This window comes from Gymnoscopelus microlampas (genome assembly GCF_963454915.1).
Source record: "Gymnoscopelus microlampas genome assembly, chromosome: 16".
NCBI classification, from domain to species: domain Eukaryota; kingdom Metazoa; phylum Chordata; class Actinopteri; order Myctophiformes; family Myctophidae; genus Gymnoscopelus; species Gymnoscopelus microlampas.
Window position 1 is genome coordinate 28,811,704 of NC_139953.1, and position 27,962 is coordinate 28,839,665.

General features: G+C 42.8%; 2 protein-coding genes across 3 annotated transcripts; one reads left to right on the forward strand and one right to left on the reverse strand.

The window, feature by feature from the left end:
* Window positions 1-9,341: 9,341 nt before the first annotated feature.
* Window positions 9,342-16,291, forward strand: fam89a (family with sequence similarity 89 member A). Of its 2 annotated transcripts, XR_014602611.1 has the most exons (3): window positions 9,342-9,770; window positions 11,268-14,347; window positions 14,384-16,291. XR_014602611.1 is itself a non-coding variant. In XM_084083090.1 (2 exons), exons 1-2 carry the CDS (start codon window positions 9,522-9,524, stop codon window positions 11,562-11,564), a joined length of 546 nt encoding a protein of 181 aa, XP_083939216.1. In that variant the 5' UTR covers window positions 9,342-9,521; the 3' UTR covers window positions 11,565-16,291. The 2 variants fall into 2 exon arrangements, 1 of the variants encoding a protein (XP_083939216.1); XM_084083090.1 differs by having other exon boundaries at window positions 11,268-16,291.
* Window positions 16,292-21,829: 5,538 nt separating this feature from the next.
* On the reverse strand, window positions 21,830-27,930 carry arv1 (ARV1 homolog, fatty acid homeostasis modulator). The gene is made up of 5 exons (XM_084081888.1): window positions 27,713-27,930; window positions 27,274-27,393; window positions 27,025-27,178; window positions 26,279-26,503; window positions 21,830-24,795 (listed from the first exon to the last, which is right to left on the reverse strand). Exons 1-5 carry the CDS (start codon window positions 27,806-27,808, stop codon window positions 24,671-24,673), a joined length of 720 nt encoding a protein of 239 aa, XP_083938014.1. The 5' UTR covers window positions 27,809-27,930; the 3' UTR covers window positions 21,830-24,670.
* Between the last annotated feature and the right edge of the window lie 32 nt (window positions 27,931-27,962).

A 27,962-nucleotide genomic window follows, 5' to 3' on the forward strand; every position in this document is an offset into this window, starting at 1 on the left:
TTTCACGACAAGCACCCCCATATTGATATGTATTTGTCCACAGACTCCCCCATCTGAAATATATTTTGTGCCAGCTCTTTTTTTTTTTAAATATATAATTATACAAGCTCACGGTGCGACGCGTTGTGAGCTTGTTGGTCGGCGTAGCGTGGTCTCTTCTTTTGGGCTTGTTTTCATAGACATCGTTGCTTATTTCTCTCGCAGAATTTGGCAACGCTGTCACAGGGAGCAGGGAGACGCCCAGCCAGCCAGTCCTGTGTTAAAAGGACAGGAAGTGGATTGCAGCTCAGCTCCAGCTCAGCTCCGTTCCGTCAGCAGAAATTGGACTTCCGGTTTTCGAGCTAGCAGAAATAAGGGTTCCGGTTGCCTTCAAAATAAGAGCGTAAATTTTTTATGTTTTTTAAAAGACACAAATCTAATTTAAAAATACATTTATGATGTATGCCTTTTAAATGGCTCATACTAAAACACTTCTAAGTGGCAAGTTTAAAAAAGAAAGACACAATTGTATTTAAAAAATACATTTATGATGTACATTATGTCTTTTTAAATGGCTTATACTAGATCACTTCTAAGTGCCAGGTTGTTCCAGTTTGAAATTGGCTATTGACCCCCATTAAATGTGCACTTAGCACTGTTTTGCACTTTAACTGGATATTGATTTGTGTGTTACATATATGTATTGTTTTTGTATTGTTTGTCCATTGTTGTAATAATGATGACTCTAGCCAGGTCACACTTGGAAAATGATGATGATATAATATTGTTTATTGCAGAAGCAAATAAACAATGATAAAAGAGACCACAAAATATGCTACAAATAATAATAGTAGATAGTGCAAGCGAGATAAAAAAAGAGAGAAGAATTTGGGGTTTATAAAGTTGATCTCACGTATTTAAAAACTAAAATACAATACAAATACAAAAGTAATCAGAAAAAAAATATTACAAATTTATATTATTTAACAACATATATACAACATGGAAACACAGCATAAAAAAAGATAGAGAAATATTAGTACATTTTTAGTGTGTGTGTGTGTGTGTGTGTGTGTGTGTGTGTGTGTGTGTGTGTGTGTGTGTGTGTACTTCTCCATAACTGAGCGCCCCTAAACTTGATAGAAAATGGATACAGACCAGTAGAGAATATTGGTGAACATTTGAGAGATAATTTGTAAAAAAAAAAGAAAGTGGCAGGCCGCCCAGTGCGGCCTGACGTAAGAAAAGTGCCAATTTCAGACAATACTGGACACTGGACAGGAGACGGCTGTTGGCGCCAGCACTTTTGACATACGCACACGTTCAGGGAGACCCCCTCTACAACGCCACACTCTCCGCTAAGCCAGACAGGTGTATTTGGAAAAATGGCGGGCCGTCCAGTGAGGTCAGGGGTCAGAAAACAGCCATTTTTAGTGCATAGACTTCACAAATTGGGCGCTGGACACGAGACAGCTATTTGTGGCAGCACTTGTGACATACGCACGCGTTCAGGGAGACCCCCTCTACAACCCCACACTCTCCGCTAAGCCAGACAGGTGTATTTGGAAAAGTGGCGGGCCGTCCAGTGAGGTCAGGGGGCAGAAAACAGCCATTTTTAGTGCATAGACTTCACAAATTGGGCGCTGGACACGAGACAGCTATTTGTGGCGGCACTTGTGACATACGCACGCGTTCAGGGAGACCCCCTCTACAACGCCACACTCTCCGCTAAGCCAGACAGGTGTATTTGGAAAAATGGCGGGCCGTCCAGTGAGGTCAGGGGTCAGAAAACAGCCATTTTTAGTGCATAGACTTCACAAATTGGGCGCTGGACACGAGACAGCTATTTGTGGCGGCACTTGTGACATACGCACGCGTTCAGGGAGACCCCCTCTACAACGCCACACTCTCCGCTAAGCCAGACAGGTGTATTTGGAAAAATGGCGGGCCGTCCAGTGAGGTCAGGGGTCAGAAAACAGCCATTTTTAGTGCATAGACTTCACAAATTGGGCGCTGGACACGAGACAGCTATTTGTGGCGGCACTTGTGACATACGCACGCGTTCAGGGAGACCCCCTCTACAACGCCACACTCTCCGCTAAGCCAGACAGGTGTATTTGGAAAAATGGCGGGCCGTCCAGTGAGGTCAGGGGGCAGAAAACAGCCATTTTTAGTGCATAGACTTCACAAATTGGGCGCTGGACACGAGACAGCTATTTGTGGCAGCACTTGTGACATACGCACGCGTTCAGGGAGACCCCCTCTACAACGCCACACTCTCCGCTAAGCCAGACAGGTGTATTTGGAAAAGTGGCGGGCCGTCCAGTGAGGTCAGGGGGCAGAAAACAGCCATTTTTAGTGCATAGACTTCACAAATTGGGCGCTGGACACGAGACAGCTATTTGTGGCGGCACTTGTGACATACGCACGCGTTCAGGGAGACCCCCTCTACAACGCCACACTCTCCGCTAAGCCAGACAGGTGTATTTGGAAAAGTGGCGGGCCGTCCAGTGAGGTCAGGGGGCAGAAAACAGCCATTTTTAGTGCATAGACTTCACAAATTGGGCGCTGGACACGAGACAGCTATTTGTGGCGGCACTTGTGACATACGCACGCGTTCAGGGAGACCCCCTCTACAACGCCACACTCTCCGCTAAGCCAGACAGGTGTATTTGGAAAAGTGGCGGGCCGTCCAGTGAGGTCAGGGGGCAGAAAACAGCCATTTTTAGTGCATAGACTTCACAAATTGGGCGCTGGACACGAGACAGCTATTTGTGGCGGCACTTGTGACATACGCACGCGTTCAGGGAGACCCCCTCTACAACGCCACACTCTCCGCTAAGCCAGACAGGTGTATTTGGAAAAATGGCGGGGCCGTCCAGTGAGGTCAGGGGTCAGAAAACAGCCATTTTTAGTGCATAGACTTCACAAATTGGGCGCTGGACACGAGACAGCTATTTGTGGCGGCACTTGTGACATACGCACGCGTTCAGGGAGACCCCCTCTACAACGCCACACTCTCCGCTAAGCCAGACAGGTGTATTTGGAAAAATGGCGGGGCCGTCCAGTGAGGTCAGGGGTCAGAAAACAGCCATTTTTAGGGCATAGACTTCACAAATTGGGCGCTGGACACGAGACAGCTATTTGTGGCGGCACTTGTGACATACGCACGCGTTCAGGGAGACCCCCTCTACAACGCCACACTCTCCGCTAAGCCAGACAGGTGTATTTGGAAAAGTGGCGGGCCGTCCAGTGAGGTCAGGGGGCAGAAAACAGCCATTTTTAGTGCATAGACTTCACAAATTGGGCGCTGGACACGAGACAGCTATTTGTGGCGGCACTTGTGACATACGCACGCGTTCAGGGAGACCCCCTCTACAACGCCACACTCTCCGCTAAGCCAGACAGGTGTATTTGGAAAAGTGGCGGGCCGTCCAGTGAGGTCAGGGGGCAGAAAACAGCCATTTTTAGTGCATAGACTTCACAAATTGGGCGCTGGACACGAGACAGCTATTTGCGGCGGCACGTGTGACATACGCACGCGTTCAGGGAGACCCCCTCTACAACGCCACACTCTCCGCTAAGCCAGACAGGTGTATTTGGAAAAGTGGCGGGCCGTCCAGTGAGCTCAGGGGGCAGAAAACAGCCATTTTTAGTGCATAGACTTCACAAATTGGGCGCTGGACACGAGACAGCTATTTGCGGCGGCACGTGTGACATACGCACGCGTTCAGGGAGACCCCCTCTACAACGCCACACTCTCCGCTAAGCCAGACATGAGACAGCTATTTGCCGTGGCACTTACTATTACTTACTTACAATTATAACAATCTGTTCTTGCTTACAATTGGCCGCTGATCATTCAGGCTACAGTCACAATTTAACACAAAAAAATGTAGATTAATATCACAGACTGAGGTTACCTGTTGTTGTTTTTATTTCGTTTTAGTCATAGTCTTTTGAATAACATTTAATTTAGTTTTAGTCATATTTTATTCACCTTAAATGTTTGTTTTAGTGTAGTTTTAGTCGACTAAATATAATACGATTTTAGTCGACTAAATCTACAGTTGATTTTGTCGTCAAAAATGTATTTTGGCAGGCCTTGATGGCGTCGTAATGCTACATTTTACACTTGGTTGCATGCTGAAATTAGCCAATCTACTGCTGTGACTTCACCTATCAAATTAAATAAAATACCTTTTAAAAAGTTCTATTGATGTCACCTCCTTATGACTCCATAATAAATCAAACCTACTCATTGGCTTTTTGGAAGAGGATGCAAGTCCCAGGAAGTGCCACAGAATATCATCAGGAAGTTTTAAAGCATCTTCTGTGTATACAGTACTGTTGCGTTGACCAGTTATTGATAGATATGTGTGGATACTCCCACAAAACAGACATGGCTATGGACAAGCCTTGCTTCTATTTCAGTTTCCCAGTTTGACATCAGTATAAAATTTCAATACCATTATAAGGCACACACCAACATCTCGTTCTGTGTCTCTCTCCGTTCCTGAGATATGACTGATGTAACATTGACTGTGACTATGATTGTGACCTTGAGCCATTTTTATAGGGCAGCCTAGAGATCATTTCTACCAAGTTCCATGAAAATCTGAAACTCTCTTCTATCAGGTAATGGATGTGGAGCCATTTCAAAATGTGTGACATTTTCAAAGAGAACTCTGGAACTAATCTGAACAAGAATCAATAGGGATTTATTTGTCACTTACTCAATACAGGTACAAGCAGTGAAATGTTTGGGGCTGTTTCTACAGAGACTGTGCTAACACAACCAATATCTTTTTAGAATTATAGATAACAGAAATGAAATGAAAGTACAGATGGAATGGCATGTATGATAAACCTCTTAAAACATGTATGATAATCTGTAGCAGCAGTGGCAAATGTGCAAAAATACAAGATAGCAACGCATTGCAGGCTTGCAGGCTTATGCAAAGGCTAAAATGTAATTAGATACCATGTTATGTAGACAGATGCCAGGCCATTGTTGACCTGGCATCCTATAGTTTGAATAGTTTCAATGTAGAGATTATAGATTTTTTGGGGGGATAGGGAGCTGTTAGACTGATGATTCTTGGTTTACATACAGTATGATCCTAGATTACTATGCATTTGATGTATTACCTTGCTTACTGTAAATCGCTCTGGATTAAGAGCGTCTGCTAAATGCCTAAATGCCTAAATTGTAAATCACATTGTGAGCTTGTACAGTATATCGCCTATTTTAACTATTTTAAAATAGTCCCAGTCCCACACGTACAGTCCCAGTCGGCAAAGTGTCACCTGGTACTACCAGGTGACCAATTGACACTTATTTGCACAATGTTATTTGCACAATGCACTGACAGACACATCTAAGAACTCTCAAACCCATAGAATCACTTTACAAACAGACATTAAAAACACTTGATCAAAAACCCAACCGTTACCACCATTGCCGTATAGTTCAAAAGTATAATTTATTTAATTTTGATAGCTTTAAACATTTTGCAGATGCCTGTCTCATTTTTAAGGTTTTAAATGGGCTTGCACCTCCACCACTAAAACAGTTCATAGAGCGAAGGGAGAGTGGTGACAGATCAACAAGGGCAACTACCAGAGGAGACTGTGAGGTACCATTCAGACGGAGTGTGTTGGTAAAACAGTCTTCTCTGTTAGAGCCCCCCATCACTGGAACAGTCTTCCTACCGAAGTAAGAGAGACCAACAACTTTCTAACCTTCAAATTCAACCTTAAAAGATGGCTAAAAGCTAACCAAATTTGTAATCATGAGTAAATTTCGCCTCCATTAATCACTGATGTGTCTCCTCCTATTTTACTGTATTGTACTATGTCTACTTGTTTTGTATAGTTGACAATGTCTCTTTTTGTATGGATAACTATACCACTTTTTTAACAGCCTGCCCAGGGACTACAGATGAAAATTAGCCAACTCTGGCTCATTTACATGGACGTGAATAACTGACATGTTGATCAATGTGCATTGTCCCTGTTAAATAAATAAATATAAATAAATGTGCACTGACAAGTGATTCTGACGTATATCTGCATGCTAATCGTCTATTTTCAATATTTAAAAAACATTTTTTTTAGAGGGGGTCTGAAAATGGCTGTTTTCTGACCCCTGACCTCACTGGACGGCCCGCCACTTTTCCAAATACACCTGTCTGGCTTAGCGGAGAGTGTGGCGTTGTAGAGGGGGTCTCCCTGAACGTGTGCGTATGTCACAAGTGCCGCCACAAATACCTGTCTTGTGTCCAGCGCCCAATTTGTGAAGTCTATGCACTAAAAATGGCTGTTTTCTGACCCCTGACCTCACTGGACGGCCCGCCATTTTTCCAAATACACCTGTCTGGCTTAGCGGAGAGTGTGGCGTTGTAGAGGGGGTCTCCCTGAACGCGTGCGTATGTCACAAGTGCCGCCACAAATTCCTGTCTCGTGTCCAGCGCCCAATTTGTGAAGTCTATGCCCTAAAAATGGCTGTTTTCTGACCCCTGACCTCACTGGACGGCCCGCCACTTTTCCAAATACACCTGTCTGGCTTAGCGGAGAGTGTGGCGTTGTAGAGGGGGTCTCCCTGAACGTGTGCGTATGTCACAAGTGCCGCCACAAATACCTGTCTTGTGTCCAGCGCCCAATTTGTGAAGTCTATGCACTAAAAATGGCTGTTTTCTGACCCCTGACCTCACTGGACGGCCCGCCATTTTTCCAAATACACCTGGCTGGCTTAGCGGAGAGTGTGGCGTTGTAGAGGGGGTCTCCCTGAACGCGTGCGTATGTCACAAGTGCCGCCACAAATTCCTGTCTCGTGTCCAGCGCCCAATTTGTGAAGTCTATGCACTAAAAATGGCTGTTTTCTGACCCCTGACCTCAATGGACGGCCCGCCATTTTTCCAAATACACCTGTCTGGCTTAGCGGAGAGTGTGGCGTTGTAGAGGGGGTCTCCCTGAACGCGTGCGTATGTCACAAGTGCCGCCACAAATTCCTGTCTCGTGTCCAGCGCCCAATTTGTGAAGTCTATGCCCTAAAAATGGCTGTTTTCTGACCCCTGACCTCACTGGACGGCCCGCCACTTTTCCGAATACACCTGTCTGGCTTAGCGGAGAGTGTGGCGTTGTAGAGGGGGTCTCCCTGAACGCGTGCGTATGTCACAAGTGCCGCCACAAATTCCTGTCTCGTGTCCAGCGCCCAATTTGTGAAGTCTATGCACTAAAAATGGCTGTTTTCTGACCCCTGACCTCACTGGACGGCCCGCCACTTTTCCAAATACACCTGTCTGGCTTAGCGGAGAGTGTGGCGTTGTAGAGGGGGTCTCCCTGAACGCGTGCGTATGTCACAAGTGCCGCCACAAATTCCTGTCTCGTGTCCAGCGCCCAATTTGTGAAGTCTATGCACTAAATATGGCTGTTTTCTGACCCCTGACCTCACTGGACGGCCCGCCATTTTTCCAAATACACCTGGCTGGCTTAGCGGAGAGTGTGGCGTTGTAGAGGGGGTCTCCCTGAACGCGTGCGTATGTCACAAGTGCCGCCACAAATTCCTGTCTCGTGTCCAGCGCCCAATTTGTGAAGTCTATGCACTAAAAATGGCTGTTTTCTGACCCCTGACCTCACTGGACGGCCCGCCACTTTTCCAAATACACCTGTCTGGCTTAGCGGAGAGTGTGGCGTTGTAGAGGGGGTCTCCCTGAACGCGTGCGTATGTCACAAGTGCCGCCACAAAGTCCTGTCTCGTGTCCAGCGCCCAATTTGTGAAGTCTATGCCCTAAAAATGGCTGTTTTCTGACCCCTGACCTCACTGGACGGCCCGCCACTTTTCCAAATACACCTGTCTGGCTTAGCGGAGAGTGTGGCGTTGTAGAGGGGGTCTCCCTGAACGTGTGCGTATGTCACAAGTGCCGCCACAAATACCTGTCTTGTGTCCAGCGCCCAATTTGTGAAGTCTATGCACTAAAAATGGCTGTTTTCTGACCCCTGACCTCACTGGACGGCCCGCCATTTTTCCAAATACACCTGTCTGGCTTAGCGGAGAGTGTGGCGTTGTAGAGGGGGTCTCCCTGAACGCGTGCGTATGTCACAAGTGCCGCCACAAATTCCTGTCTCGTGTCCAGCGCCCAATTTGTGAAGTCTATGCACTAAAAATGGCTGTTTTCTGACCCCTGACCTCACTGGACGGCCCGCCACTTTTCCAAATACACCTGTCTGGCTTAGCGGAGAGTGTGGCGTTGTAGAGGGGGTCTCCCTGAACGCGTGCGTATGTCACAAGTGCCGCCACAAATTCCTGTCTCGTGTCCAGCGCCCAATTTGTGAAGTCTATGCACTAAATATGGCTGTTTTCTGACCCCTGACCTCACTGGACGGCCCGCCATTTTTCCAAATACACCTGTCAGGCTTAGCGGAGAGTGTGGCGTTGTAGAGGGGGTCTCCCTGAACGCGTGCGTATGTCACAAGTGCCGCCACAAATAGCTGTCTCGTGTCCAGCGCCCAATTTGTGAAGTCTATGCACTAAAAATGGCTGTTTTCTGACCCCTGACCTCACTGGACGGCCCGCCATTTTTCCAAATACACCTGTCTGGCTTAGCGGAGAGTGTGGCGTTGTAGAGGGGGTCTCCCTGAACGCGTGCGTATGTCACAAGTGCCGCCACAAATAGCTGTCTCGTGTCCAGCGCCCAATTTGTGAAGTCTATGCACTAAAAATGGCTGTTTTCTGCCCCCTGACCTCACTGGACGGCCCGCCACTTTTCCAAATACACCTGTCTGGCTTAGCGGAGAGTGTGGCGTTGTAGAGGGGGTCTCCCTGAACGCGTGCGTATGTCACAAGTGCTGCCACAAATAGCTGTCTCGTGTCCAGCGCCCAATTTGTGAAGTCTATGCACTAAAAATGGCTGTTTTCTGACCCCTGACCTCACTGGACGGCCCGCCATTTTTCCAAATACACCTGTCTGGCTTAGCGGAGAGTGTGGCGTTGTAGAGGGGGTCTCCCTGAACGTGTGCGTATGTCACAAGTGCCGCCACAAATTCCTGTCTCGTGTCCAGCGCCCAATTTGTGAAGTCTATGCACTCCAGTGAACAGCATTTATCCATTTAGATACATTTTTTATGTTATTAAAACAGTTAAACACTTTTTTTATTACAAATATACATAATATGTGTTTTCTAGCTTCGTTTAAATGCTTAATTTATAGTTTTAATGTGCAAATGAACCGTTTTTCAATGGTTTTCAATGGTTTCTTTTTACTCTAGAGGGTACTCTTATTCTGAAGACATCGTCAACCGGAAGTCTTATTTCTGCTCCGTTATTTCTGCTGACGGAACACAGCTCTCCAGAGCTACAGCTTACTACCGTGGCTCTCTGTCCTCTCCCCCCATATTATAACCAAACCAAGCGAGCCATTGTCGTTCGGCTGTTCGGTTCAAGAAGACGTGTTGGAAGGACGCGTTCGTCGTTGCGTTTTATATCATAGAAGAAGCTGAAGAGTTCTTGTGGGAGAATTGTATCTTTTGTTTTAGAGACGATGAACGGCAAGTCTACGAACGGCACGGCGGCGGGCGGCGGCATGGCCTGCATCGACGGTCTCCCCCCGCTGCCCAAGAGCCTGAGCGGCTTGCTGAACTCCAGCGGCGGCTCCTGGAGGGACATGGAGCGGATGTACGTGAAGAAGACCATGATCCAGGACGACCTGAGCCGAGGCAGGAGCCACCAGGACAGCCTTAGCAAGCCGGCCAACCTGGACGCAGCCCTGGCGCTCCTCCGGAAAGAAATGGTAACATAATAACATTCAAATGAGGGTGAAACAAACTGTTTGCTGGTGGAATGGTTCAATTAGGCGGAATGATATGTTTTTTTGTTTGATCGGAGCATGTTTTAGTGGCTACTAGATCAAAGCCACATGATTAACAGGCCTAAACTTCGGTCACATTTTTCAGATTGACACCTTTGATCAGCCACGTAAAAAAAAAAAGAGACACATGGCTGTATGCGTAAAATATCTATGAAGAACTACAAATGAACGAATTGCATTCATATATCGATATATATATATATATATAAAACTCGCTGTAGGTTGTTTATTCCGATCTGTCTGTTTTGATTAAAGGTTCATATGTTTGATTTGCTGAAAATATATGGCAATGACCCCAGTTTTAGCCTTGACAAATCCATGTCAGGCTCATGTTCCTACTTATTTCAAACGGCAAATCCCTGAGCCTAGTAAGTTGTAACAGTGTAAGTTGTTGAACCTAGAGCACAATTTTCACCACCCTGACAGAGTGGTGTTGCCATTTGACTAGTTGCTGTTCTTCTGATAGCTCGTATTTTTGTCACTGCAATTTATTTGGAAAACATTGTAGCTGGAAGACAGTTCATACAACATACCTCCAGCTGTAATATTGGTTTTCTAAAAAAATATCTATTATACTTTATAATAACCTGTCATTATTTTAATTTTAGTAGTAGTTGTCATGATTTCTTTTCTGTCTGCAACTTTATTATTTTCTCCAATTGCCTATGTATAAGTAGCAGTTCACAGTTCAGATGCACTTGGGTGCATATTAGACTGTTGTAGCTTAAAACATTCAGTAAAGCTGCAAAAGCGTGCCCCTTTCCTCACATTTAACCGTTTTAGGTTTACATGGGCTGGCTTTCTGAAGGAAAAACAAGTATAGATTTCTTGCCCAGCCCCAGGCTAAAAATACCATCATGGCTAAGCTAATAGCCTACCTCACAAGCTGGAAGAGTACACAAACACACACACATGCACATGCCAGACAGCTTACACAGGTTACCCACACATACACATCCATCAAATCTTAACAAGTCTCAAAAGGATCTGTGGCTTGGGAATGAGGCAAGACAAGCTCTTGGTTGAAATGTGCACCAAGGCTCCACCACACACATTCTAGTTCTTTAGCTGTAGCTTTGCAGTTGTGAAGTTTAAGACATACAATGAATAGAATGACTGCCTGTACATGTTTTTTTGTTGTCCGCATGCGTCAGCTTGTGGTGATATAAGCTAATATTGTGGTATTGTCTCCTCCTAGCTTTTGTGTGTGTTTGTTGCGATCACTACCAGACAGTGTTCATAGAGATGAAAACAGTCGTGTGCGCCGTTTGTCCGTCATTCCAATATTCACTTCAAATGGCTTGGCTGGCATGACATTTGATGACCCAACTATAACTAATTGTATTGAAGTAACCGCTAAAAGATTGCGCAGTATAAATCCATGTATCGATATCACTTAAACCAACCCCTCTCCGCTAGGTGGGCTTGCGGCAGCAGGACATGTCCCTGCTCTGTCAGCTGTGGTCCCTCCACGAGTCCATCCAGGAGTACAAGGGCAGCTGCCACGATCTGAGCGCCGCCTCCAGCGCAGACGGGGCCTTCGAGAACGGCTACTTCGACGAGGACGATGAGTACTACCAGGAGGCGGGGCCGACCACGCCCAGCGGAGAGCAGCCCGACGACGATGAGGATGGGACATCCGCCAAGAACGGCAGCAACGGCAGCAGCAGCAATGACAGCAGCTGGCTGCAGGACTCGTTTCACGTCACCATCTGAGGCCTCTCATGCCCTGCCGCTGTCTGGAAAGGTGGAACAGACCTCCGGTACATTGGGAGATTAGACTGGGTTCGCTCTGAGAAACTCCCCATCTCTGAGCGTGTGTGTGATGACCATATGGCCAGGGACAGGCGTGTGTGTGTGTGTGTGCCGTGGTATCCAGTTACCACATCGGGTTACAGAAGTGTAACAGACCAATTTTCTGCAAAACGTTCACTCCTCAGGTGAAAACGTACCCCTGCCTGCTTGTGTTGCAGAATTATCTGCTACTTCTGTACATTTTTTTTGCAGCGTGACCAGCAGGGTATGACTCTTGAGTGATTATGTGGTGTTTTTTTATGGGGTCATTATCACCCTCGCGAAACACTCAGGAGTTTGAGACGTTTTGTCCTAAGACGAAAGACGCCCCAAGACTTGTTACACCCTAAATGAGGCAATACCTTTTTTACATAACCAGCTCTGCTGCCCCTTGTATGCGGAGGTTTTTGCTAGCTAATCACCTTTTTTTTTTGGCAGAACTTTTTACATATAAAGATATAAATGGATTATTTATTATATAATATAATGTTTCCTTTTTGTTTTCATATTAATCCTCCGCAGACGTTTTAGAGTTTGTATCACAACCCGAGTTGGGCAAGCACATATCCCCAGCTCTTAAGTGGTCGCTGATGTGTTTACAGGGTTGAAATCTCATAGACTGGGACTTTGGAAATGAAAGAATGGGATTCTTGAATTCTGTTATCAGTGTTAATGGTGGGGGTGACAGTTCTCTACAAGAGCTGGAATCGTGATTGATGTGACTATGCGTGTGGGATACACAACCCAAGCCTAAAAAGTGAAGTCTTCATTGGAAGGAAGATGATGATAGACCAGCCGAAATCACCGGATAAAATGTAAAAATGTATGAAAACATGAGATGATGTCTGTGTACACGTGAGTGGACGTAACATTTTTTTAGCCTTTAGCTGGAGCAGACATTTGTTATGAAAATGTGAGATGTTCCAAAAATGCTGGAAACAGTTTGAACTGTGGGGTTACAAAAAAGCCCAATGTACTCAGCTGCAGAAAATGTGCTTCTTTCAACCTCTTCGCTTGAAGCCCTTGTAGTCCAACCCTTGTAGCTATTACCAACTGAATACAGGGTACATTTGTTTTTTTTTCTACCAATTTCAACATTATGTTTACTATGCCATACTCTACTGTATATACAACTATTAATAGGATCAATCTCACTATAACATGCTCTGCAGCCTCCAGCCTATGGTATGTGAACTATACATGTACTACATAGGCTCTAGGCCTGCCTAAGGTGTTTGAGAGATGTTTCACAAGTATAATGTATATCCTAGCAATGTTATGTCATGCCTGCCAAGTTGAGGGGCAGTTTCAGTCAGTGGAGCTTTTTCATTTAGAGAGGGTTTTCATCACAGACCCGATTGTAGGCTATGCTATAAAGCAAGTTTGAAACCATTGGAGCTCACTCTTAAAAAAGAGCAAAATGCTAAGTCACTCAGTACACCATTGTATGCCATCTTTGTGGCCCTCTTTGTTTGCCTAGTGGAAGATTTGGTTGAAACCTCACACAAAATAACCCACAATGGGAGCATTACTTAAGGTGGGTATTTTTATTCTCCATTGTCCTGTGCTATGAGTTTACACCTAGCCCAAACCTTTGGAAGTCCAAATACAACTTGCTTTTTTGCTGCTTATGTGAACGGTCTGTGCCGTCTTCCATGATCTCTCTCAACTCGCTGTAGCAAGCTCACAACAGTCTAGTCTGTAGCAGTTACCTCCACAACACACTGCACAACTGCTTCTCTGAAATATTGGAGCCATATATTTATACCACGGGACTTCATTCATAAAATGCTATGACTAAATTGTGTGAGGTGATCATATAAGAGAATATGTCAAATTGAAAATAAGTTCTCACAGGCTACCTAGACGGTGGATAAAGATGAATAGGATTTAAAAAATAATCTATTACCCAAAGCAATTTGAAAACTCATCAGGATGATTGACTCATTGTTTTAGGTTTTTTTTGGTCACCAAGTATTATTTTTTAAATAACTTAACTTTGATTTAAATGTAAAATGTGAGCTTTTTATAAATGAGGCCTCCTGTTCCTCCATATGGCTCTGTAAAATACCCGACATATCAACTAGTGTAGAAATGTCATAGCTGTATAGCCTGTATACATCCTCTTCCATTATGTTTGTAGACTGGTCCGCAATTTGTGTGCTTGTGGTACACAAACCAAAGAAAGTATAACCGACGCACACTCTGAAATTGTTATTCGTCAAGAGTAAAATGTACAGAACTGGCTTCTCACAAATTGTTAAATTTCAGCTGTTGGATACAACATATTGATGTATTTAAAGAATGTTTTAAGGCAATGCATTTACAGGGGAGTGGGGAAGGGGTACAATCTGCATTTGTACAAGGGATTTTGAGACTTGGAAAAGGACAACAAACGCTTCATTATATTGCTCTGCTGAAGTGATACATATGCAGTCGGCTTACTTCTTAGGAATCATTTTTGGTTGTATGAGTTAAATGGTAATCAAGACATTACTTTCTGGTCACATGGTAATTGTCATACAGACCTCACTGATTCAAAGTCTAATTCCTCTTTAGTCATTATAAAATACATGTTCATACATTCACATGCCAAAAAACTAAAAGTATGGCTAGCGATCAGTAAGGACTACCAAGTCACTTTGATATCTCTGATTTATAATTTAACTTATCTTCTGGCCTCTGAGTAGATCTAGAAAACACAGGTCCAAATTAATCATGAGTAGATCTAGAAAACACAGGTCCAAATGAATCATGATGAGGTCATCTCCAGTACGACCTGATGAATTCACTTGAATGTTTTGTGCAGAATGTTTGATTTGTAGATACATATCTAAACACTCATGATTTTGTATTCAGAGTGGTCTAGGGCCAAGTCTATTGATTCTGCGCAGTCAATCCAAGTCCTCCATTCTTCCCATACTGCAGCCACAGCCCCCCCCCCTCAGTATAAGCCTGTATCCCCTGGACAACAGCTCCGTCCTCATCAGTACAGAGAAAGTAGGACAGGCCTGGACCTGAATGCAAGTGGAACTCCATTCACATCACATATTGTGGATTGATTGAAAATGCCTAGTGTATTGGTGTCTAGGGTTCAAATTCAGCCCCGTTCTGGCAGTCAGACAGGTTAGATCAAACAATCAATTCCCATTGAAAGATCTGTCTATATGGATGGGACCCAGGTCACACATTAAGAAATGCATCCACAAACAATTATTAGTGCCTTTACAAGCCTTCAGTGTCTGACCTGTGGCTCTATTGCTGTTCCAGACCTGAGCAAAAATGAAAAGAAGTCTGAAAATGTTTGACTTTCTTGCTGCGCACTTGAATTAACTTGTAGACACATCAGCAGCGTTAGTGGCATTGTTTTAAGTTGGTCTTTATCAGATGCTATGGTGCTTCTTGTACAATAGTGATAGCTACTGTAAGTTTCTTCAGCACAACAAACCGTTCCACAAAAAGGAGCCTTAAATGTTTGTTTCCATACCAGCAAATCGTAGTATACAAGTATAACTTGTACCATGGTCAATTGAAAAATATGGGTGTTTATGACCAAAACCTAAAGATTCCCTTTTTTATGTGGTTATCAAATGACGTGCAGTAGTGTGGCAAATTAATTCATCACTTAACTGTTATTATTGTACCGCTGTGGTTGTCATTTGTTTTATTGGTACACGGTCAGAAATTGTATCGATACGTTTTCACCCTTAATGTGATAATTGGTATTGAGCTGTCCATTTTCGTGGACGGCTCCAAACAGGGTTTTAACTTTTCTCAACTTGAGACCAGGGCTTAAATCGTGTTTATTACTAGTGTCCCTGTATCTATCTATTAGTTGACGTTCACCCAGGCCAGGCCTTGGATGGCTCAGTTTAGGTGTGGCTTGCAGGGTTCCCACACATTTTTAACAACGAATTTTGAAAACTTTTCCATAAGTTTTCCAAAGTATTTTACCCCATTTCCAGGCTTATAGCAATCATATGGTGCAATAGTGAGGCTCTTACACCAGTGTACCGCACTCACGCAGCTTGTGCAGTCAGTGCAGCACAACATTTTACCATGTTACATATTTCACCTAATTTTAAACAAAAACTGTGTATATCTATACATTTTCCAAAACATTTGATTAATTCCAAACGTTTTCCAGGCATTTGCCAAGAATTTCATGGCCGTGGGAACCCTGTGTGAAACAGCCCTGGAAAACACAGGACAGCCTTAGAGGAAACAAGCTATGAAATCAAACCCAAATACATTACCTTCGTAATAAACCTTTAGATATAATTTCTCAATGTTTCTGCTCATTTGTTTGGTCTGCAGGCAAGTAAATTATTTTAAATCAGCCATCAGTAACAATGTGACCAATTATGGCAAATATTTATATTCATTTATATATTTATATATATAGTATATAACGCATCTGTCATCGTAATTGTTAAGGAGATCTGTAGTGAAATATTTAATGTTTTGTCTCATGAGGACAACAATAAGTCAGAACATGTGAAGTGTGTTTGTCTTTTTTGTTCAAATCCATTCCTCCTGTTTGCTGTTGATTTTGATCAGTGAATGACCATACTACTGTATTGGAAGATTGTTTTTGATGCTCTCTTATCATAGTTATTATATGGATTTAATAAAGTGACTCAATACTTTGCAGTTGTGACAGACAATTCCTTGCACAAGCCATGCAGGACTTAATCCTCTGCATTACGCATTTCAAAAACACATAGATTAATTTATGAATGCACTGGATTTAATATGTGTTAACACATCATAATCTGATGAATGAATATAACCTTCACCTGTTTATTTAAGACTTTGTGGACTAGTAGTTCCATGGGACTGTGATTCACCTTTAATACAAAGAAGCCATTTAGCAGAGCGACTTACAAGCGTGAAATCAGTGAACCCCAGTCTACAAACGACAGGGTAAAAAGTCACATCAGTAGAGTGCAAAGAGCAATGATGTGCATCAAGAAAACATTGGGACACCAGCTAAACGTCAAACATAGAATCTGTCAAAACAACATTCTTAACATTTCAAGTCAAGCAAAACAAATCTAAATAAAAACGTGAACAAGTAACCAATATATCTGCATAGTATGCAAAACACTCTTTGCTGCTGTAACTTCTTGCCACAGCTGTAGAAGGAATGTTGCACTGTTGTTAACACTAACTGATGGCCTAGTTTTTACATTTCCTGGACTCTTCACACCCTGACCTGCATTCTCTGCATTTCACACTCAAAGATGTAGGGGTTGACTTTCTAGGGGGATCCATGCCTCTGCTTTTGATATCCCCCTTTTGGTCATTCATTTTAATTTCCATGGGGATATCTTTTATCACTGCTTCTGGTCAGACTGAATTAAATAAAGTAGGCTAATGGCATTTTACTCCTGATATGTTTTAAATTGACTAACCCTTATAACCATTTTTCTAGAAGTAAAACCTCTCAGGGCTCTCGTAATTGAAAGCAAACAATGACCAATGCGGTATATCACGTGTCTAACATCCACCATTTTTTCCCAAATATCTTGGGGTACATCACACATTTTCCAACTTGCACTGCCTGTGACCTTTGTAGCTGGACTCTGTCCTTTAAATACGAGTTGAGTTGTACAAGAAACACTCATTTCAAAATGTATACAGGATGAACATGGTTGTTTGTCTGATGGAGGGCATCACCATCTTTTAGACCAAAACCCCACATTGGCCTTCTGCTGTTATTCTCTCTCTGGTCCTGTGCTGACTGCCACCTGTTAGGAGATTAAAAATGAGATTATATAATCTTGACTGAGAGTGCTACTGTAAATAATCCAGGGTGCATGTTACTCTCTCTCCACAGTGAGGGAGGGAAGCGGGACAGTTTGCAACTGCTGCCACACATTCACCGGGCCAGGCGAGTTGATTCTCCAACAGAACGACAGTTCAGTAGATTTTGTATAGAAGATAGTACATTATATACACATACGCACACTCTGATGCTTGAACACATAAAAGTGTGCGTGAGCTCATGTGCTGTAGATTACAGGCCCACACAGACTAGTTTGGATACAGGACAGGAGTCAGACATACTGTGTGTGTGTGTGCGTGTGTGCGTGTGTGCGTGCGGGCACATGCCATGCCCAATAGGGAATATAGGATGGCAAAAGCTGACATGTAGCAATTCTCTGCAGCAAATGGTCGATCTACAAGGTCACAATGCGTCACAGCGTGACTCGTTGTGAGCTTGTAGATTGGCTATTTTCGATGCTCAACACGGCACGCAAGCAAGCATAAATCAGGCATGAGTCAGCTTTCCTTCTGTTTTTTTTACTTGCAGTATGTGTTGTGTGCTTTTCAGCCCACTGGTCCCAGTGGTGCTGATTTATACCATGAATCTCTTATCCAATCTCTGATCCAATTCCGATAAAAACTATTATTCTTTTTACAAAAAGAGCCAAATGCTGTGTGTATCAAACATAACATGGGATGAATGAGCTGACTACAAACTACAGTAGGTAATAGGAGCTCTGATTAAATTGTTATTCTCATAAAATCAGAAATGTGTTAAAGACTAGGTCCTGAATGTATTGAAAATAAATTCCTTGCAGGCCTACTTGCTGTGAACTGGTAAGGTAGATGGTCCAGACAGCTCTAGATCCAGCCCAGGGCGAGGACACACACTGTAGCAAAACATTCCAAGACAATGCGCTGTCAACTCCACTACAGGCCTGTGGTAACCTGTGAGCATATTTGTGCATGCATGTGTGCACATTTTGCAAGTACACAGTAAAATTCTCAGTTATAATTTTACTCAAAGAGTGTACACATGGAACCAAATATACATTTGTCTCCAAAAGTAGAGGCGTCTGCCAGTAACGTGATGTTGAAAAATAGACAATTACAAATAAACAAATATTTATGTAAAATATAAGATTTCCCCCCCACAAGATAATAAATTGCTAAAATATGTTCAACTGGCATAATGTATTACTTAGCTTTGTCACTCCAAGTTAAAAGAGGCACTACTTTGTTCTCTCTACACTCTATTTATGAGAATATTTACCTTAATGTTTACTCACTAGAGCTCATGCTACTCTACTTATTCCAATTTTGCACTCGTAAGTCACTGTGGATAAGAGCGTCTGCTAAATCAGTGGTTCTCAAACTTCTTAATTTGAGGAACCCCCATAACTCTGAGAGTGTACAAATGGAACCAAATACACCATTTGTACACTCTCAGAGATACAGACCTGTAAGGAACCCAGTGGGTCCCTGGACCCCACTGAGAAGACAATGCCTAAATTGTCAATTGTAAATGCTCAATAACGACATGTCACTGAAACTCGATCATTTATGGCATGAAAATGTATGCAATGCAAACAGCACTGTACAATGTTGAGAAAAGAGAGAGCACTTGGACAGAAAAGGTTAAAACATTCTTGGGACAAATGTGATGCATAGAATCGAATGTGTTTGACTTTAACAATGTACTTTCTCTGACATACAACTCCTACCTGACTGAACCGTTCCCTGAGCGATTACAATAAAAGTGCATCTTGCAGTTTGATGTCAGCATGACAAATATAAAAATCTTTATTTTAATTTAAATAAACATGCAGCCCCTTTTCTGTGGAGGATCTGAATATTGTGGGCAGCCCAAACAGCTGGTTTTGTTCTGAATGATACACGTCTTGTCTGCAGAGCAGAGGCGTCTGGCATTGTAGTGCGGGCCACTAAGTCCATTTTTATGTTACAATAGTTCACTTTGTGATACAAGCGCCAAATTTGGCATGAACAATGCCTAGGACCTACTTTTGCAGAAAAGCCCGTTAGCCACGCAAAAAAAAACAATATGGCTGCCATTTTCCAAAATGGCTGCTGGCGAAAGACATTTTATGTGTATTTTGACATGGATTGTGATTGGATTTTGATTATATTGGTATTAACATATAGTTTTGACTCCCCCCGCCCCCTCCCCCCGTTAGCTACGAAAAAAACAAACAATATGGCTGCTATTTTCCAAAATGGCTTCAGGCAAAAGGCATTTTATGTGTATTTTGACCTGGATTGTGATTAGATTATCCAATTTTGATTATTTTGGCATCAGAATATAGTTTTGACTCCCCCCCGCCCCCTCCCCCCGTTAGCCACGCAAAAAAAACAACAATATGGCTGCCACTTTCCAAAATGGCTGCTGGGGAAAGACATTTTATGTGTATTTTGACCTGGATTGTGATTGGATTTGGATTATTTTGGTATCAACATATGAGTCCCCCCCCCCCCAATGTCTGGATCACAAATTGTTGTAATCGTCACATTTGCAGGCACTCAGCTGTGTGCACTGAACGCCAAAGCGGTAGCACTTGCATCTACCACGACGTTCAGTCTTGCACCGGCTTTTGTCAGTTGTTCACAAATCTGGGCAATTGTAGAGTGTCATCCACGCTACTTGCCAAATGTCATCTTCTGCTCGCCATCCCCAGCTGGCAGGGCTCTCTGTATGACATTTGCCATACAGTTACCTGGCTTCAGACAGGGGCAACTTGATAAGTGGCATGCTTCACATGATGTGCAAGAGATGCCCTTGTAGGTGGAATGGCATCATAGGACCTCTGCTTCCATGCAAACAGGTAAAATCTTGCATCATCAACCCCATCACCAGTGCTGTTCTTGTCATGCACTGTTACTGGTGGGTATGAGCTTCTGGAAGACATGAGACACTTCAGGCCACACTTGCCGGGTTTGCCATGCTGTCTTTTTGCCTTTTCCCACGAAAGGCTGACACAACATCACATCCAGTGAAAGTGTGAAAGAAAAGGATGCTAATGGATTTTTCAGGGCCTAGATTCTTCACTAAATCGTGAACTGGTAACCAACAACAATACAGTACAGTACAGTACAGTACAGTACAGTGCTGTTCAATACAGTACAGTACAGTACAGTACAGTGCTGTTCAATACAGTACAGTACAGTACAGTACAGTACAGTACAGTACAGTGCTGTTCAATACAGTACAGTACAGTACAGTACAGTACAGTACAGTACAGTACAGTACAGTGCTGTTCAGTACAGTACAGTACAGTACAGTACAGTACAGTACAGTACAGTGCTGTTCAATACAGTACAGTACAGTGCTGTTCAGTACAGTACAGTACAGTACAGTACAGTACAGTACAGTACAGTACAGTACAGTACAGTACAGTACAGTGCTGTTCAATACAGTACAGTACAGTACAGCACAGTACAGTACAGTACAGTACAGTGCTGTTCAGTACAGTACAGTACAGTACAGTGCTGTTCAATACAGTACAGTACAGTACAGTACAGTACAGTACAGTACAGTACAGTACAGTGCTGTTCAATAACAATACAGTAGAGCACAGTACAGTACTGTGCTATACAATAACAAAACAGTACAGTACTGTGCTGTACAATAACAGAACAGTACAGTAGAGTAAAGTACAGTGCTGTATAATAACAGTACAATACTGTTTTGGAATGTGTTAGTTTGTCCTGTTTTAAGTGGTTACTTAGTTTTTACTTTACTGTTGTGTTTGTTTTATTTTGTCGTAACGTTTCCTGTCTTGTCTCATTACCTTGTGATTAGTTTTATTTCTCCACCTGTGTCCCGTTAGTCCCTTAACTCAGTGGTGCGCATTCTGCACAACCTTTTTACAGTACACCCTCAGAAAAATTTGGATTATCCAATCCCGATCCAGGTCAAAAACCACATGAAATGTCTTTCGCCGGCAGCCATTTAAAAAAATGGCAGTCATATATATATTTTTGCTTGGCTAATGGGGGGAGGGGCGGGGGGGAGTCAAAACTATATTCTGATGCCAAAATAATTTCAATCCAGGTAAAAAAAAACACATAAAATGTCTTTAGCTGGCAGCCATTTTGGAAAATGGCAGCCATATTGGGGTTTTTTGGGTGGCTAACGGGGGGATGGGGTGGGGGGGAGACAAAACTATATTCTGATGCCAAAATAATCAAACTTGGATTATCCAATCACAATCCAGGTCAAAAAACCACATAGCATGTCTTTCGCCGGCAGCCATTTTGGAAAATGGCAGCCATATTGTTGTTTTTTGGGTGGCTAACGGGCTTTTGTGAAAAAGTAGGTCCAGAAGAAACTTTGTGGAAAATTTGGCGCTTGTATCACAAAGTGAAGTATCGTGTCACTAACAGCCCCCACTATTGTGGCAGCTCATAAACCCGCCACAACAGAGTCTCTGGGGGAACCCAGGCACGTTCAGCCACCCATCTATTGGCACATGTGGTAAATACTGCTCATTCCACTGGCATTCACTTTAATTGAGAGTTGTGTGCTTTACTGAGAAACCACTTGCTTCGTTTACAGAACTAACACTCAACATTCCACTGGCAGAAGGTGTTTTAGTGAGGCTTATATACAATCTATGCCTGTTAACCACATCTTAAGCCTTATAAACTTTGCCACTTGACAAAGTACCTATACACATTGTCGTATGACAATTTAAGTATGTAGTATATAAAATAAATAATACAATTCAGAAATAAGATGTCTAAACAGCCAAAATAGGGACGCAAGTTGAAAGTGGTTAAGTGCAGGTACATGCCTGCAGCCACATATTCATGATTCCTGCATTAAACTGGCACGTTTAAGCTTGTACTGTGGCATTACTGTACATCAGTGGTTCCAAAACGGTATGCCGAGACACACTGGTGTGCTGTGGGACAAATCCAGCTGTGCCTTGGAATTTTGTGACACCACCACATTATAAATGCAATAAATACAACTACACAGGGGTGCTGCTGATGGACAAGTGGTTAAGGTGCATACCACAAAGGCTTTGATGCCAGACAGTGTGTCCTGGGTTTGATTCCCAAGCCTGGCGGCGGATCAGCTGCATGTCATTCATTGATTCTCTCCTATGTCTCCACTATCTAAATAAAGGCAAAACCCCTGAAAACTAATCTTATAATAGTTTTTTTTTTTACTATACAAAACGTTATTTTTCTGTTTTTAATCACTACTTTGTGCAGTGCACGCTCATTTTCCAATACAGAGACAAATTCCATACCCCAAAACAAATATAATTTAACCACTTTCAACCTTTCATCCAGGGCTATCTTGGGTAAGTCATTAAGCAAAAAAGGATTATGTGCATTATTTATTTATTCCTACCAATTTTCAAAAATAGTGAAAATAGCTGATCTTCAAGCCTACAACGTGTCGCATCGAATGCATTGTGAGCTTGTAGATGCTGATTGTATCTACGATCTGCTGTTTACACTATGATTACAGGTGTTCCTGGAGATTTTGACATTTCGTGGGCACAAAAGGTTTGAAAACCATTGCTGTACTGTAATGGCTGTACCAAAACGTAATTTGGATAGGAAGAACCACCATTATCTCCAACAAAACCTTTACATGTAAAATGATTTGAAGGACTTTACCAGTGTCAATACTGTACATGTCATTGTCTATTCACAACTTTAACCATATATGCCGTACATAAACAGATATTTTTTCTGTTAACGTTGATTTTTAGATTAAAATGTCCCCATAGGAACTATTTTCAGACTTTTGTTAGACTTTTCAAATCAATACAAAATGCATCAACATTGCATTACGGTTTCTCAAGTAAATATAGTCTGAATGGAATCCAATGGCTTCCTCAAAAATCAAACAAACCACTATGCTTTGGAAAATGATGGGCAGTAATATCAAGCATACCATGAGTGGTTAATGTGTTAACATTCCAGATCACCGCCATAGTGTTTTTAACTTTTATTTTCCCTCATAGGGTCTGACTTTTCTCACTGTGATGAACATATTGTCATTGACAAGGATTTGGCATTCAAAGAATTCTTCCCCAGTTCCTTCCCAGACTTTATTTGTGCATCTACAGGTAAATGAATGAACTGAGGAATGTGTCGAGGTCTGGCCAACTCGCATACAAACAGAGAGCTTGCTGTTGTCTGATCACAACCTCATTGTGTTGCCTTTCCCCCTCATTCTGTAAGAGAAGGCCACATTGATTTAGGGCTGCAATTATCGATTCTTTTCGTAGTGATCGATAACGTTTTTGATTAATCGAATAATCGAGGAGCGTGTTTTAAATTGAAATTTGTTTTAATATATCAACGAATAAATTAACCACTTAAGCGTTGTTTTATACTTTGTCACACAATGGTGTCGTGCAAAAACTGTGAAAATATCAGAACTATCAGCTATTTTCAGTTTTTTTTTTTTGCCAATAATTAAATGTGCAAAATAGGGATAAATCATTTTATAAAATTATGGATGATCAATTATTTTTTATAATCGATTTGTTTGATTAACTTTTGCACCCCAACTACATTTAGACATACATAGAGTTAAAGCTCCATTCTCAGGAGCTTTCTGGCAGTAACCCCAGCTTTTCTAGGATAATTTGTTTGTTAGAGTTGAATGGACAGGTCACCAAAATCCTGAGATGGGGTATGCTGGGGGGTTCAGCCAGTTAGCGCTCTGATGACACATATACAGGCCTAATCACAAGGTGACGTTGACAAATTTTGTTTGTCACCTCTGATGCAGGTAGTCCCTTTTAACAAACCTCTATTTCCTGTCTCTCCCCACAATATAATAGTGACCTATGAAAGTCAACAATGCCTTCCAAATAATATGTAAAAATAGATAGCAATAGATAGTAAAAAAAGAAAAAAGTCCAGATCCATCAAAAATAATGTCCTCAAACCAACAACCGTATCTTTGGGTTGATGTGTACAAACACAGGGCCTTGTTACCCTCTCACAAATAGTATTTGAAGCTCTTCCAAGTGTCTCAGAAGCAAAAACCAGGCTTTTCCAACTCTCCTCACAAAAGGAAATGTAACAAAACGAACACAAGAAACACCCAGCGCTGCAGCAAAGTTCATTTCAGTTTGTTCTGGATGTTTAACTTGATTATCACTCGCAGAGTTAAATGTTCTTCCCCTCGGTCTGACAGGATGTATGTACATATTTTTAGTAGTAGTTGTAATTGTAGTAGTGGCGTTGGGGCGTAGTAGTGGTCATTAGAAGGTAAAAATATCTTCAACGCTCCTCGGAAGTCTCTCCACAGCCCAGGCGGCACAAGTCTCTGACACCAGGCCCACACACACTGCCATCATGGACAAACGTCGACTGCTGTTCAGAATTACTGGAAAATAAGACAGGAGAGATAAGATGAAAGGAGAAGACAAGAGAGAGGAGGTATAAGGGAAGTAAAAAAAAAAATCTCTAAGTAGTTTTAGCCCATATATTGAATTCAGATGCTACTAGACCTATCAGAAAGCAGAGATCTCTGAGTATCTCACTTGCCAAGAGCTGCCATCTACTGGTCTCTTATGAAAACTCCAAACATGATGCCAAGATAAAAAAAAATTATAGTTAAGAATTACATTTTATTCAACTTTATTATCTTTATTATATAGAACAGTGCGAGGAAGACCCACTGATATTTGCGTGCAAAAGACACGTCAGAGGATCAAACTGGCTTTACATTTCAAATAAGCATCAAATCCTAATTAAAATACCATATCATTCCAACGTCTCTAATCTAGCCCCATCTCCAGCCAGGCAAATATAATCAGCCTGCTATGAATTTGTGTCCTTCACTGACAGAATCCAGCAAATAAGACAAGCAGTCAGCGCCTCTATACCAGGTACAGGATTTTATCTAAGAATCTAGACAACTGTGGTTCTTCGATTCTCCACCACCATCCGACCAAATTTCCACTTGGCACCGCACACCCCCGTCACACACACCAGGTTTGGGGTGTATTACAACTGTGACATAAAAGCCATTCAGTGGTTTCTCACTGACAGTCTACCTTTAGATGTTTGGATTTAATAAAATCACAATAGCCTGTTTTTCCATGATTTCCAATTAACCAGTGGCGTACCCACCATAGAGGCAGGGCAGGCAAGCCGCCTGCCCAACTAAAATCTCACCACCCCTAGAAAATAAAGTAAAAGACTGACTGAAAAACAGGCAGTGAAAAAAATCCACAGAATAGCGGCCAATAGTCGGGCCATTAACCCGCCTCCTCGTCCATTCACGCGGGCAGGCAGCCAATCACCACCGTATCCATTCAGCAGAGCGACCCTCGCCTATAGTGATGCAAATGTATGCCTTTGTCTTCATGGGGTGCCAGGAGTGGGGGTCTGGGCCATCACCTGTACTCACCTGGCATAAAAAAGTACACGCAGAAGTACAATGACAACCTCTCGCCTAAATAGTCTGTGTCTCCTAGAGTTTGGGAGAGATTTAACTGAAGGTCTGAACTACGATTCAGTTATAGATATTTTCAGGGGGGGGGGGGGGGGTAATCTCGCCTGCCCTAAATGTAATTCCTGGGAACGCCACTGCAAATAACTGTATTTTTGTCATATAATTCCGTTGGAATCCGTAGGATTCATTAATTAATCAATTATGAAGACTGAAGAGTTTAAATGCTGCTTGCCACATGTGGCTGTGATGTAGCAGTGATGTCTGCATGAACCACCAATCTAAATGGACTGGCCATGCATGCAACCAGTCAACCAACCACAGCACTGATCACTGTCACAGACCCCGCCCCCTTGCGCATCAACAACATGGGAAAAGCTTGTTCGTGTCACAGACGGAAATGCTCTCCTACCTCTGATGGCCTGTGAGTTGGAGGTGAGGACAAACAGCTTGATGAGTCCCAGGCAGAGTGGGGAGTAGTCATGCTCCCAGATGACGGCGGGTATGAGGAGGATTTTACCATAGCAGGACAGAAGCAGAGCTCTGAGTAGCAGGCCTAGCTCCACGTTCCCACCCTGCAGACAGCCCACCAGTCCCCACAGGAAGCACAGCACACCGCAACAGAACGCTGACAACTCTGCAGAATGCAAAAGACATATCAGGGTACAAATTACATCGTGCAGAGATGCATGTTAGCTGCGGCATCTGGTAAACAAGATTTGTTTAGCTTTCCTGTATGACATGAGCAAGACAAGGAGAGGCAAGTTTATTGGTATAGCACATTTTAACAGTTCAAAGTGTAGGTATAAGGTTTAAGTAAGTTTACATAAAACATTATGCATTTAGACATTAAGACAGAGCATTATAAGAGTGCAAAAGACATACATTATAAAATGAAACAGAAAATGTATAATTTGGTATTCTGTGTGACATGAAAAAGTTTAATTACCCCTGACCTAGATCGTCACATGAGGAAAGTAAACACTTTCTTTCACAAGGACTATTAGCATCAGGCGTCACTATAATGTGAATGACAGGACCTTCTTAATGTATTATCACAAATGTCGCGAACACAAATCACATTTATTATATTTGGAAGTTAGTGCTTCTGATTCAGATCTTGTCTCATCAGTGGTTGGTCTGGTGTTTTCAACTTACCAAAGGCAGCCAGTCCAAACATGCTGTAGAAGTCCCATTCCTTGGTGTATCTGATGATGTCTGCAGGGTCACTGCTCTGCGCAGAGCCCTGGAGCAGAGACCACCTGAGGTAGGCTTCACACAGCAGGCAGAAGACACACAGCTTCCAGTGGATCTGCAGAGAGAGCATCATCACACCAATGAACAGATAAAACAAACTGGTATTGTACAAGATCAGGTGTAGGTAGGCAGTGTGTGTAGGTTGCTTACATTCAGACATGTGTTGAACAAAATGTGTCTGAACGCCTGCGTCTTGCATAGAATGGCGTCAATCAGGATAATGACTGGGTCGTATTCTATGTACTTATCCACTGGCTTTTTGCAAGATTCCTGGGAGGACATTAATTCATGTCCACATAAAGGAGAGAATACAAGGACACACATTTTAAAAGTACAGTCAAGCTTACATTAACAAAATCATGGCATATGTCTTCATACAATATACATATACAATATAGCACGTCAGCACCTCAGTACTCTATGAGTATAACACACACACACACACACACACACACACACACACACACACACACACACACACACACACACACACACACGGGGGTTTACAAGTCATTTTGATTGCTACAGTGAGCAAATGACAATATGCTTTAGTTTTGGCCATGTACAAGAAACAGTTATAATAACTCACACATATGGTTATCTTCAGGATCCCATTACTATAATCTCTGTGCAGCTCTGTGGCGCTCTCGTTGCATTCGACACAGCGAAAGACATCTTTACCCATCCTGTATATTATCTCCTGATAATAACAAAGTAGCACCGGTTTGAGATCGGCCGGTTTGTGAGATAATCACGACTTCCTGAATCTGTCGGTAAATATCCTTGGGAAATGTAGTTCTTTGTCGTTTCCAGCGGCTGCCCGGTTCCTGCGAATACGC

Coding starts and splice junctions, on each gene's coding strand:
- fam89a (XM_084083090.1), top strand. CDS start 9,522: ATGAACGGCAAGTCTACGAACGGCACGGCGGCGGGCGGCGGCATGGCC. Junction 9,771..11,267: donor CGCTCCTCCGGAAAGAAATG/GTAACATAATAA, acceptor CCTCTCCGCTAG/GTGGGCTTGCGGCAGCAGGA.
- arv1 (XM_084081888.1), bottom strand. CDS start 27,808: ATGGGTAAAGATGTCTTTCGCTGTGTCGAATGCAACGAGAGCGCCACA. Junction 27,394..27,712: donor TCCTGAAGATAACCATATGT/GTGAGTTATTAT, acceptor ATGTCCTCCCAG/GAATCTTGCAAAAAGCCAGT. Junction 24,796..26,278: donor CAACTCACAGGCCATCAGAG/GTAGGAGAGCAT, acceptor CTTATTTTCCAG/TAATTCTGAACAGCAGTCGA.